Below are 12,779 nucleotides of genomic sequence, written 5' to 3'. Positions count from 1 at the left end.
GCCACAGACTAAAAACTCAACATCCTGTTTAGCTATTTCTGTCGAGTGTTTTGTTGTTTGGCAAAAATTCAATAATAAGCAATAATTTTGCCAACACCACCCGCCTAGAGGAGTGAAAAAAGTTAGTGGGAAAGAAAGGAAGCGCGGACCAACTGCAATGCAGCAACAACCGGAATCAACAGTGGGAAACTCTCCTCCTAATGCAAAATAAAAAAGCAACCAAAACCTTGTAGTCCTACCGTAAGATTGAGGTAAGTAGGCGTGAACAGGCAAAAAGGACCCACCCCAGCTACCAGATGCAACAATCTTAAGAGTTATCACTTATACTGCTTCATCTTACCACGCTAAGATAAAAAAGCAGATAAAAAGCACTCCAGCTATCGCATTAGACGCGGCAGCGAGGAACACGTTTGCAGACATCCACGCAAAGACGTCACTCCGCAGGATGCCACGCTATTAAATAACAAGGACCAGCACACCCACCTCCCCCCGCCTTGGAACCAGATCCCTGTTTGACGAAGTGCTTTCTCTAGTAGGTTTTAAATGACTCAAAATGCTCAGGGATAACCTCCGCGTCTGCCGGGAGCCTTCCGGAAGAAATGGAATGACAGTTTGAAAATGGTTTTCATTTGTTCGTTTTCATCCCATTACTCCTAGATGCGCAACCTCTGGCTATTTCAAGGCTCAGAAAGCTTCATTAGCAGCTCGGTACAAACATCTGAAGAGTTCTTGTCCTCAACACTGCTCCCCAGTGGCAAGAGTCAACGATTTTCTCTTCAATCCCTGCTTGGTTTCCCAAAGAGCTCAAAGTAACCTTCCTGCATTCGGATTAGAGAAAAATAGTCCAGCATAACACAGGACATCATTTCTCTTCTGGAGGGCTGGGTAAAGTGTTCCAGTTCCCATCCCGTTTATCATCCACCATCTCGATTAACTACTTTTTTTTTTTTGGCCATTGATGCTTTTCAATTATTCAAAAGAGAAGCCCTACATTTTATACCTCTCCTGCCTGTGATTTTTCATAATTTGATGGAATAATTGCAATCCTCTCTCCATCCCTTCCCAATTTACTCCATCAATTAACACACTTCCTCAAGTGATTTTAATAATTCAGTCTTAGAGACAAAGTCTAATGTATCAAGTAGGAGCAAGATGCAAAATCCAAACCCAAACTTAACCCAAAACTCAGCTGATGTTTCTTGCCTGCGCTCTGCCCAAGAAACTTCAACTGGGTTAAAAGGCCACCTCCTACGCTGAACCGCTCCTACTTCATTTATCACATGTATTTTCCAAAAGCCTTCCAGGTCACTGCAATTTATCTCCCCAACTATTTCATGGGCTGTCATTTTTTTTTTCCCCCTGCTGTCTCCCAGCTTTTGCCCGTTGCCTTCCTGTGCAGCTCAAGCTGGCACTCGCCTGCTGTGCCCCCTCTTGCTGTGCACCCATCAGCACCACCAGCAGCAGTTTTAAAGTTAACTTTAAACGTAACATAGACAAGAAACTGGAATTGCCAAGGCAAAATTTGCTGCAGCATGAGTCTGGAATTGCAGCCAGAGATCCAAGTGGGCAGCAGGTCAGAAAAAAAAAATGCACCCTCTGTAATTAAATGTCTTTGTATTAGATTAACCAAAAAAAAGTCATTAGAAATAAATGAGTTAAGTAATTCTGCAACACAAGTTAATTGGCAGTCATGAGAGAAAGAAAAACTGCATGGACCAAGCTGACTGAACAAGATAATTATTTTAGCAAAGCCTTTTGCAAAATAAATGGCACGGAAGTTGAGAAACCTTCTGAAATGAAGTTTTTTAAAAAAAAAAATCTTTGGCTCCTTCAAGGAAGTGGAGGGGGAAAAAAAGAAGGGGAAAAAAAAAAAAAAAAAGAGAAAGGAGAGAGACGGTATTGTGTCCTTAACAGCAGTTTGAGAACCAGAACAAAGCCAGGGAGAGTTTCAAAGCACAGCAGCTCTTCCCACTCTGCTGTTTGTTCTGCTCATAAGCAGACAAGCTGTTTCCTTTCATCTGGAAAAACTCACGCAGTAAGAAAAATACCTCAATAGAATCGGAGTCTGTAATAACAAAGCCCAAGGGGCAGCCAGAAAGAAATCTTTTGGACAGTAAAAAATACGTGGTGTTCGGATCCTCAGAGAGAGATGACTGTGTCTGGGTGCAGGGCATATGTACATCCTACTGCTGCCGGAGGAGGTCAGGGGATTCACTGAGGTATTTCTCCTTCCCGTCTCTCCTCCCCACACCCAGATGAAGGCTGCAACCCTCGTAGGTCAGCAAAAAGCAAGCAGAGGAAGCAGGAGCAAGGAGGTAATAGGGAGAAGGAAGCACATGAAAGACTTCACACAGCGATGAAATGTCTCTCTGTACACCCTCGAGGAGGGGGAAGAGAAGGAATTAGAAGCACGAGCGCAGGGTCCAACCTAAATTCTGAATCTGGACCTGTGGTAGCTACGCTGTGGTTCAGAAGACCCAGTAAAAACGTCTCTCCGAAATACTGTTTTGATAAATATGCCATCTCCTTGTGGAATTCAAATCTCCAACTGTTCAACTGGCATGGACATCTCTGCAGTAACAACACATGCCACAGATTGTGAGTTAACTTGAATTACATTTCAGATCTGGGGAGGGGAGGATGTCAGTGGGAGGTTTATGAACAGTATGCTCTAGCTCTGATGTTGTTACAACCAGATGGCTTCAGCTGTATCATTTACAATAAAAAACAAACAACAAAAAAAAGTGAAGTTGACAAATAAATCATTAATTCACCTGCAACTGGAACAATCTGCACAAGTCGCCTCCTTCGCGGATCTCATTTCAGACTGTCCATGACAGCGTATTCTGCCACCGCGCCTGGCTCCGCAGGAAGGGCTGGGACAGACAAGCCCCAGAACAGATTATTTTCCTGCAGGTATCTCCCCATCCTCCGGGGAAAGAGGCTGCCAAATCTGTAAAGCTTTCCTGTAAGTACCTCCCCAAAAAAGGCCGAGGACAGGCGATGTGAACACCCGTTTACTTTTGTCTAGGCACCTCTGCTTCCTAGGGCAAGGCTGAGCCAGGGCCACTCCTCAAACAGTTGGTCACTCCAACGTGACAAGGATACAAGGTCTCGTTCAGGTTTCAGTATTTCAGTAAACAATGCAGTTACTGCAGTGTAATTAGACATCGCTGTGCCACACAGACAACTTCTGCAATTACCTGGCAATAAACTTTTCATGTCTGTAAGCAATTATAAGCTAGAAATGCTGGGTTTGAGTTCTGACAGGGTAGTGGGGAGAATCTCGTTATGACTAAATGCTTTGCTTACCTAAAAGAAACACACGCTAAATCCAATATAAAAGGAATTAGTGGCATTTGAGCAATAGATGTAATAAGGGAATTTGTGAACCACGTAAAAGGAAGGCTTTACTATACAGATGGTTGTGTGTTTATGATGAGAGCCTTGGTGGGGGAACACAAAAAGGGGCAGGGACCCTCTCATGAGTCACCATTTGATAAAAATAGACAGCAGATAGATTAAACACATGAGTGTATGAACGGAATTCGCCTTCACACAAGGGACAAGAGGCTGTGAGAGAAAGTATGATAACAGAATGAAAAATCGGAAACAACAGATACCTAATCTATTTTCTAGACAAAACACAGTTATTCCCCATAATCCGTTACGTGCCCTACATGACCATCTTAAGGTCAGACCAATTTGCCACTGCCCTGGCACTGCGTATTTCAATCTAACCTGCCCGGAGATTTGGGGCTAATGATGACATTAATGGATGGTGTCTATCCTACCCAGACATCCTGCGTTGCACCTTAATGTTGTAAAACAGATGGCTTATTACACTCTTCTCCCTTCCCACGTGGAAACAGGTAACAGGTAAAAGGAAGGACCACGGGTCAGCTTCACACAGCTATTATTAAAACCAATGCGCTCTAGTATTTTGGTAATACCTGCTATGAGAAATAACACAGGTTTGCATTGCAATTTTGTGTGCAACATTCCTTAATAAAGGAATCTGAGTTCCAAGAACAGCATGTCGCTATCAGTATATGGCAGCAGACTGAAACTGAACCTTTTGGGAGCCGGTTTCAAACTGGGAAGTCTTAAAAATGAAACAAACAAAAAGAAGACAACAGATACCACAAGTACAAAATAGTAATTATTTATATTTTCAAAAAGAAAAAAAAAAAGTTACCAGCTATTTTGAAACTTCTTCCCTGTAAGAAGAGTGACTAATAGAAAGGAACAGGACTGGCTCCTATACAGTCGGCAAGTCAGGTACAAACAGTTGTTAAGAATCATTTAGCAACTCAGGACAGGGACTTTTGACGCAGCGTTCATGAACAATAAAATTTCTCCTTTTTTTTTTTTTAAAAAAGGGGGAGGAGGGAAATAAAGCAGGGAAAAATGCCAAAAACATTTCCCACAATATCTAAAAACAGTAACCGTTGTTCTTATCAGACAGCACGCTCCAGATCAAGGATTTTCTAGTCCTTTCAAAACCAATACAGACTTGCCAAAGGCTGCCTTCAGTCTATTCACACCCTCTAGAACACACAGCCTTTCACTGTCCCCTTTCACTTCAACCTGTCATTTTATAAAAGGTGTTTTTTTTCTTTTTTTTTTTTTTTTTTTTTTCAATTAACATACAAGTGCTACTAACAGAGAAACTGATCTTCTTGTTGCTGGATGGCAATAAGGAGTTACACAAACGTCCAGTTTTTAGCTCAGCTGGAAGGACTTAAATTCTCTTTTTTTTGATATAAATACTACTGGAGCTCCCATCAGGTACTTCCTTTCCAGAACCTCACTGGAAATTCTTTTTAACCCTCCAACGCTCTCCAAAGCTAAAATGTCCTCTTGCTCCAGGCATCTGACGATTTGTTCTGTGCTGCCAGACGCAGAGACGTCATTTTCCCCAGTACCACTGCTGGGTTATTCCGACTTGGGTCGGTGCCTAAACCGAACCCTGTACTTAATTGACTCAGCCAAGTCGAAGGGAACACACAGACGATGCAGCGACAGGGATTCGTTAGGTTGAACAGCCCCAGAGCCCCAGGCCCACCCTCCCCCCTCTCCCCAAGTTACTTGGTGCTGTTTTAAAAAGTCTGGGTGTCACGAAGCAGTCTCTTCCCCCCAACAACAGAGTAAAAGCTCCACAGATTTCGCTGTCTACCTGGTGGTCAAGGTTACAGCAGCATCAGCTGATGCTGCTTCCAGAAAAACATGGGGTGGTGTGACAGACAGGACTTTAGGATTGCTTCAGTCGCTTACGTGGGGGTCCCAGAAAGGGACACTGTGCAGAGGCCAAAGAGCGATACGCCTCAGCCACCAAATGGGGATGCGATACTACCATAGACTTCCAGCCTGATGTCTCCATGACGTCAGAAGCATGACTAGAAATAAGAGAGAATAAATCTGAAGTTACCAGCTGGCGATAAAAAGGATTAACTAAACAGATTCTTTCCACATACCTGAGAAACCTGACATTTTTAATGCACTGTTTTAGGATCACTCTGGATGTATGTCAGATATCTTTTGTGAAGATTGCAAGCTTTGGCTCCACTGGCACTATTGTATGCTGGACAGTCCTTCAACTTAAGGATGAAAAGCTCAAACATACATGATCCTAGGTGGAGGACAGCAGGAACACAACGCTCATCTACCCTGACTACTCAGCACAGAAGCATTTTGAATCAATATAGAAAGTACCGAGAAAAACTGTATTAACTGACAAATAGGACTAAAAATGCTTCTAGACATCAAAGTAACTGGTAGTCATTTTACGTCTACTGAAAGATCTGTTGTATTACGAGTTGCAAGTAGTCCCTCACTATCAGGGACTACCTATATTCTACTACCTAAAAGTTCTTGTGATCTTAGGAAGAGATCCGTAATAGCTCAGAGAGACAGCCCTGCTGTACACTCTGAACAGTCCCAGCAGGACAAGACTAACCTGCCCTTAGGGCAATGCCACTTCTGGGATGCCAGATAAATGAAGGACCACAATGGGAGAACCAAAAAAAGAAAAAAAAAAAGAGGAGAATCTCCCCCGCATGCGATAGTTCACAAGTTGTGAACCCTATTGCTAATGAACAACAGTTTCCTCTAGATTTGTTGCATCCTGGAACAAAAGTAAACTCACTAGTTAATGAAGTCCACTGCTTGAGTTTTCAGTTGATCAGCACTATGTAGGTCAGCTAGAATGAGGATCTCAGCTGCATTTTCCACAGACAGGTTACTGCACAGGGCATCCTCACACATCACCTTCAGACGTTCTAGAGCATACTGCAAAATACAAGCCAAAGTACAGTTACAAAGAAGAAAACACCTCATCAGGCCTTACTTGTGCTCCTTCACTCTTCAGTAACAAACTACTCTATTATGCTGAACAGACCTCTTTACTTTGCTATACGCATCTGAACTGTACTCAAAGAAGTAGTGACCAGCAAAAAAAAGGAGAATCATGACGTGCCCACCCTGAGAAAAGCAATGGAGAGGAAACATACCCACCATAACTCTCATCCCGGCCTTCTTGTGTTACAGGCTTACTGGTGCTGTGTTCATGCTTTGAAATGAGAATTTCAGGTCACCTGTAATACTTACTATCTCAGTTACTTCAAGGCACAGAATGCTAAAGCCAAATCTTTATTCTCACTCTCTTACTGAGTGACAGTATTACCTGGGTTCAGTGGGAAGACCTATCTAACAGTGAATGCTCCATAGGTGTTCCAGTGATGTTTAGGCAGTTTTCACTCAATTTCTTTGCCATTAATGACCTGCACATTAAGATCAGCCTTGCTCAAGTACATGCTACTAGTTTAATACTACAAGGTTAAACAAATGCCCCTGACTTCTTGCGACTATCCAGCTGGAAATGAAACATCACAGCATGTCTGTAATGCCCTGGCAAAAGCCCTATTCTAACTTCACAATCTCAATCTAAGAGTTTCTACCATTCAATTGTGCATTTGCCTCAACATTTTTTAGATCCACATTGGGCCATGCCAATGGTTTGCAAAATTCAAAGGATATGCTTAGAAGAGTGCTGTCTAATAAATTTCACACCCTGCTTTCTGCAGCACTTCAGTCAGTATTGAAACGTGCAGACACAGCCAAGATTTTCAAAAGCAACACAGTGGTCTTGGGCAGACTTCAAAAAGGTCAATACTCAAAAAACTGTAAGCCGCTCGTTATCAAGAAATGAAACCAAACCCCAAACCTCAGTCTTTTAGAATATCATAGCTGGGAACTGTGAGACTGAGATACTTCTGCAAATCTTGGTATGTGTGATCTGATTATGGGGTTTGCGGCTCTTTGGATGAAACAAACAATATTTCTGAATAGTTCTGAACATTCTAGATCCCATGATTACGTTTCACAGGGATCAGGAGAGCAGTCAATTCTAATGCAGTTTGTATATGAGTAATAACATTAGCACTACATGAATTGTCCTAAAGATTAAACACAGTTAAGTTTTCTTCACATTATGACTTCAAATTGAGTGACATTTCTTTAAAAAAAAAAAAAAAATCTTTAAGATTGTTGATTTTTTTTTATCTGACAGATAACTGCATTTGAGAGTATCCTTCATATTGTTCATAACGCTTTTTGGGACAACTCAGAGACGACATGGTATGCAAGTTCTTCAGTATGTGAGGCCGCATTCGGAAAAGATACCAGGTTTGTAAGGACTGCTCTGTCAACCTGAACAGAGAGCTAGTAACAAGCTCATTTGCATGACGACGGGAGCACTTGCCAAATGATAAGCACTATTACTATAAATTGATTTTATATTCTGATTGAGATTTTCATCCCATTATGATTCAATTTAAATGAATAATTTCAGATTATAAAAACATTTTTTCACTTAAGATTCGGTGATAATAACTACTTCAATTGAGGCATGGCACTCATAACCAGGACAGTTTTCTCCCACCAGAACATCTGAGAAGGCAAATCAAATTTATTTGCTTAATCTGTATCAATAACTAAAACAGTTTCAAGTGAGGGGCAAGCCATTAGTTTATATTATTGTCTGTCAGTAGCTTAAAATGCAGCAAACGAAGCTTAAAATTATTCCTTTTGTAAATTGAATATTCTCCTCCACGCATGTACAATTTTTATTTTGATTTTCACTACAAATAGCTCAGCTTCTAATTACATAGTTGGGCAAAAGTAGCCATTCTGGTCTCTCAGGTACCAAGATTTCCCCTTCCCCCCTTTCTTAATTACACTTTAAAAAACTACCCTACCTAATAGCATACTTACCCAAGAGGCTGAAATAGTATCTCCTGGGTTGAGAAGACGTGCTTTGTTTTGGTTTTGGTCTAATTACATATTTTCCCCAAGAGACAGGAGGAACTCAGAAGAAGCTGTTTCAGTCTCTTGAGTAAATATTAGATGTTTTATGTGCTTTCATGAAAGATTTTTTATTTCTGCTTTTAAAAGACACACAATGAGTTTAAAAGGAAAAAAACCTACATTAAAAGCCAGGAAACTCAAAGTTAAAGCCTACTCTGTCCTTAATGTACTGCTTCTTACTTAGACTTGTCTCAGTTAAAGATGGTATGTGAGCTCTCAATCAATACTCTTTAAATATTGAATAAAATATGTGGCAATGATTATAATCAGGCCAAGAATCTCCTTGCATTATTTCCCATTTTAATTCTAGTTGCAGTGGCCTAATAATGGCATATGGAGCATTTCACCTCTAAAATCAGCATTTTTGATGAAGCCCAGGTCCGCAGCGACAGGGAATTTGATGGCCGTGTGGTGGTTGCGTGGAACAAGGTTACATGCATCCACATCTTAAAATCCACCACCCTAACTGGCACCCACAAGAGAATCCAAGGACTGAAGAAGCATGGAGACTGAACTACGCTCTCACCCCTAGAGGTGGTCCCTCCAGGTCAGAGTTGAGGCACATTGGCAGGGCAGTGTGGAGAATCTTGCACTGCTGCTACCCGTGCTGAACCTGTTCGATGGATAAATTCAGGACTTTAGTCTCCAGTGCTGTCAAACTGGCATCTTTCACCAGCACTAAGTTCACTTTTAAGAGAAAAAAGAAAAAGGAAATAAAATTTTGGTTATATATTACGAATTTTCACTGGTTAATACGGCTCACTGGCCAGCAGAGCACTCTCTTCTGTCCTTGGTGCTGCAAAGGGAAGGAGGCAGCGGCTGGCTGGCTGGCAAGGCCACAGCGCTGCGCCTGCTACACGGGGACTACCAGCAGCCTTCCAGTCAGACCATCCCCGACACCTCCCTGGCAAGGACCCTGCAAAACCACAGACGGGTTAGGCAATAGGGCTTCCTCCAGTGCACCCCTTCTCTCCATAAACGGCAGGGACTGCCACTGCAAAAAGAAAATAAACAACAGGACCTTCCCACTCTTGGCTATCCATCACTTTAGAGCATCTCTTGAGGCTGCTGCTACCAGGCAGACCAGAAGGAGAAGCAGGCCCTGTTTGCCAAGACAGAACGCTACTTTTGAGATCTGGTAATAATCACACTAAAAAAAAAATTATCGCCAGGTCCACCTTGAAATTTTCTTCTCTCCCCCAGCTCTTACGCTAGATTATGCTGAATAGAGATGTCTTCTGAAATTTTAAGAAAATGCTTAAAAATGTGCAGTAGAGACAGAAATTCCTGATTGTTATACGTTAAGATATGTATCTATACAGCTATAGGTATCTTATATGTATATCCTATCTTATAGGTATCTTATACCACATCCAGGTTTACCTATAAGCCACAACCAATTCAAAGAAACTGCCCAGCCACAACGATCACATGAAAAGCTTACTGCAGCAATCTCCGGGGAGCATTGTGTAAAGCAAGGCGCGTGTCATTCCCGGTTCTCTGAACACCCATAATTCCCCACTGTACCTTGTCAGCAGCTGCCAGCAAGTCATCAGCCATTTTGTCAAGATTTGGTGCCTTCCCCGTGTAAATAAAGCACATCATTTCCTTAAAAACTTCAGGCTCCACATCATTGATTTCAACCCGATTCTGTATCAGAAAAATGAAGCTTATTAAGATCCTGACAAGAGGCGAAAGGCTTCCTTCTACCCAAGCTCTTTCAGTATTCAGAAATTTGCTACAAACTATTTAGAATGTGTACTACTTGCAAAAAAAGAAAAAAAAAAAAAAAAGTAAAAGATGTGGATGGAGTAAGAGAAATTCTAAGTTGTATTTCACATTCTCTACTTCTCCCTATCCCACCCCAGACTCTTTCCCCAAGAGTAACAAAGGTAACAATTGCCTCCTTGATCCCTTTCTTCCTCCCTTCAGGACAGCTGAAGCAGAGACCTGCATCTAATGTGAGAAAAACAGTTAAAAGGTGACAATAGTCACAAACACTACCTAAGAAAGTTATCTGACCAGTGATGCTAAGAGTTGACTAGAGAGCTATTCACCTAGCGGAGAAGTTCTCCTTCCTTCAGGAACTTACCTTTTTACTCTCTTCCATCTCATGCTCAAACATGGCGCTGAAAACAGGGGAACGTGCTATGGCAGTGGGGAAAATAGAACATAGTTAGAGATGCTCTTTCACTCTTCATGAGGAGTTAAGCGTAGCCTGCCAACACCTGAAGAACTGTCCTGCCACTTAATGCAGGAAGAATTCTCCTATAGCGGATAGGGCAAATCGGGTACAACTGGTAAAGAAGTATAGGTTGTGACATAATATAATGTGTCCAACGTAGCTTCAAACTGGGTACGGGCGAATTTCTTACGTCCTTTCAACTGAGGCTGAAGAGTACATGGGTCGTAAGGTATGTTTCTTGACTTTACAAGAAAGTATTCCACTGGAAATGCGGTGGAATTACAAATGCTTTAGGAATACATTATAGTACACTACAGCCACAGAAGAATCCTCCTACCATCCTTGCCATGGCAGGAGGTAGGCAATAAAAAATGGAGCGGACACTTCCTCTCCCTGTCTCAGTTCACAAAACAGTCTTCTACTACAGCTCTGCAGTTGAAAGCGCTGCAGAAGCCTCCTTTAAAGACAAAGTAACTCAAAAAAACCCACTTGCCATCATGTTGTTGTCTCCTATCCCACTAAGGCCCATCCAACTCAATACCGACCTGCTAGTATGGCTTTGTGAGCCTGGAACTCCTGGCCTGCAACACACAGACAGCAGTCCGTGAAGCGCGAATTCTCCCAGAGTCCTCCCAACTCATCTGCCAAGCGGCACTCTGGTACCTTCACCATGTTCATAGTGTTCTGGCCGGAGATATTGACAGAGTCCTGTACCACACTCACCTGGAGGGGAAAAGAAAGCAAACAAAACTCAAAACCCCACACTGCAAAACTAATCTCCCTACTGGAATTTTTTATTTCCAGGGCAGGTGAAGGGAAATGCAAAGCAAAACCCACACCTCTCAAGCAGAACCCTGTTCTCTGCTCCTCCAGAGTGTCCATGCCAAGTCCTAAATCGCACCAGCCGATTTTCTTCTCGAGCCCATATTAACAGCACTTCCATGCAATTTAATTAACTTTATTAGACTGTTTCCTAAGGAAGTGGCACCTTATTCTTCTGCTTTTACAGACATCATACCTGACCTAGTTTTTTCCTTCTATCAACACTCTGAAACCCTCCCCAATCAATAATGCAATACAGACAGCAGTACAAATGAAAACGAAGTATACAGAGAGCTGCTATAACCAAGCACTGCATCCATGTGCAAGGGCAGTGTCTGACCCCTCAAATGTCTTGCTGCTTCTGGTCCTAAATTTCTTAGAGAGTTCAACGCTTCCGTCACACTACAAAATAAAATTAAAAAAACCCTAAACAGTAAGTTTAAAAAAGCAGCTTTATGTCAAGTAATTAGGAAGATTTGGGGAAGGCAGACAGATTCCTTACCACCTGCTCTAAAGCATACACGGTTAGGCAGGGACCATACGTAGCCATACTGGCTGATGAATAACCTACACAAAGGGAACCATTAAGAGCCTATTCAGCACCAAACCATTATTGTTAAACATGCAGTAAATCATACGCCTTCTACAGCAGACTCCAATTAGAAAACATCAGAGTGACTAATACTACCCCGCTATAACAAAGAATAAAGGAAGAAGCTGATTGACAGGAAAGCATATGTGAGACTATTTCCTGGATTTGCTGTCAAGTCCAAGTTAAATTTCAGTTCTATTAATAACCAATGGCCAAAGAAGAACAACGGACAGCAAAGGCAGCTTCACAGTTATGTAAAAGGAGAAGTAAATTATGAAGTGAGAGAGAGGACAGAAGCATCTTCTAAGGAAAAAACCTGCTGACAGCACATACCCCAACACTTGAGAAACCTCCAGTGGGTTTCTGATGGCAGACACATCTTGTATAAATTATACAACGCTCCAAGCCAAACAAATATCAGATGCTGCTTGCCAAAGGGCACTAATGATTAGCCAGAGCAAATGTGAGGAAGCTAATGTTCTTCATCGTTAATTTGACAGCTACATCACCTTTTTGCCCTGTGACATGTAGGCCAGCAACATGGACTCAAGGACGGATGAAAATTCATCAGATTAATTAAAAAGGAGTTCCTAGATGTAGATCCCTTGCTGGAGTCCAATACTGATTACAGACCAGCCAAAAAAGTCTTGTGAACTGTGTCTCAAATCAACAAACAGATCCTCTTCATATATGAAAGAAAGTCAGTTACTGGCATGAAAATCTATTACATGGCTTTTACATTAGACTGGTAGATTCCAAGTGGTGACGAGCCTTAGGGGTCAAAATAGCTAAGGTTTTGCTTAAGCTATTTTC

At 42.0% G+C, this 12,779-nt stretch overlaps 1 protein-coding gene across 7 annotated transcripts in view; it reads right to left on the bottom strand.

Annotated features, from left to right (window-relative positions):
* Positions 1 to 4,149: 4,149 nt before the first annotated feature.
* SPOP (speckle type BTB/POZ protein) overlaps positions 4,150 to 12,779 on the bottom strand; it is a 29,147-nt gene continuing 20,517 nt past the window's right edge. For all 7 annotated transcript variants that reach the window (XM_075171442.1, XM_075171441.1, XM_075171446.1 and 4 more), the window contains 5 exons: positions 11,098 to 11,275; positions 10,460 to 10,515; positions 9,895 to 10,017; positions 6,149 to 6,291; positions 4,150 to 5,399 (listed from right to left, as the gene is read on the bottom strand). In XM_075171442.1, the coding sequence (XP_075027543.1) occupies positions 5,255 to 5,399; positions 6,149 to 6,291; positions 9,895 to 10,017; positions 10,460 to 10,515; positions 11,098 to 11,275 (645 nt within the window). In that variant the 3' untranslated portion in view covers positions 4,150 to 5,254. The remainder of the gene's footprint in view (positions 5,400 to 6,148; positions 6,292 to 9,894; positions 10,018 to 10,459; positions 10,516 to 11,097; positions 11,276 to 12,779) is intronic.

This window comes from Calonectris borealis, chromosome 22 (genome assembly GCF_964195595.1).
Source record: "Calonectris borealis chromosome 22, bCalBor7.hap1.2, whole genome shotgun sequence".
NCBI classification, from domain to species: Eukaryota; Metazoa; Chordata; class Aves; order Procellariiformes; family Procellariidae; genus Calonectris; species Calonectris borealis.
Note: the sequence above shows the minus strand (reverse complement) of the source record. Positions and strands in the feature narration are given on the sequence as shown.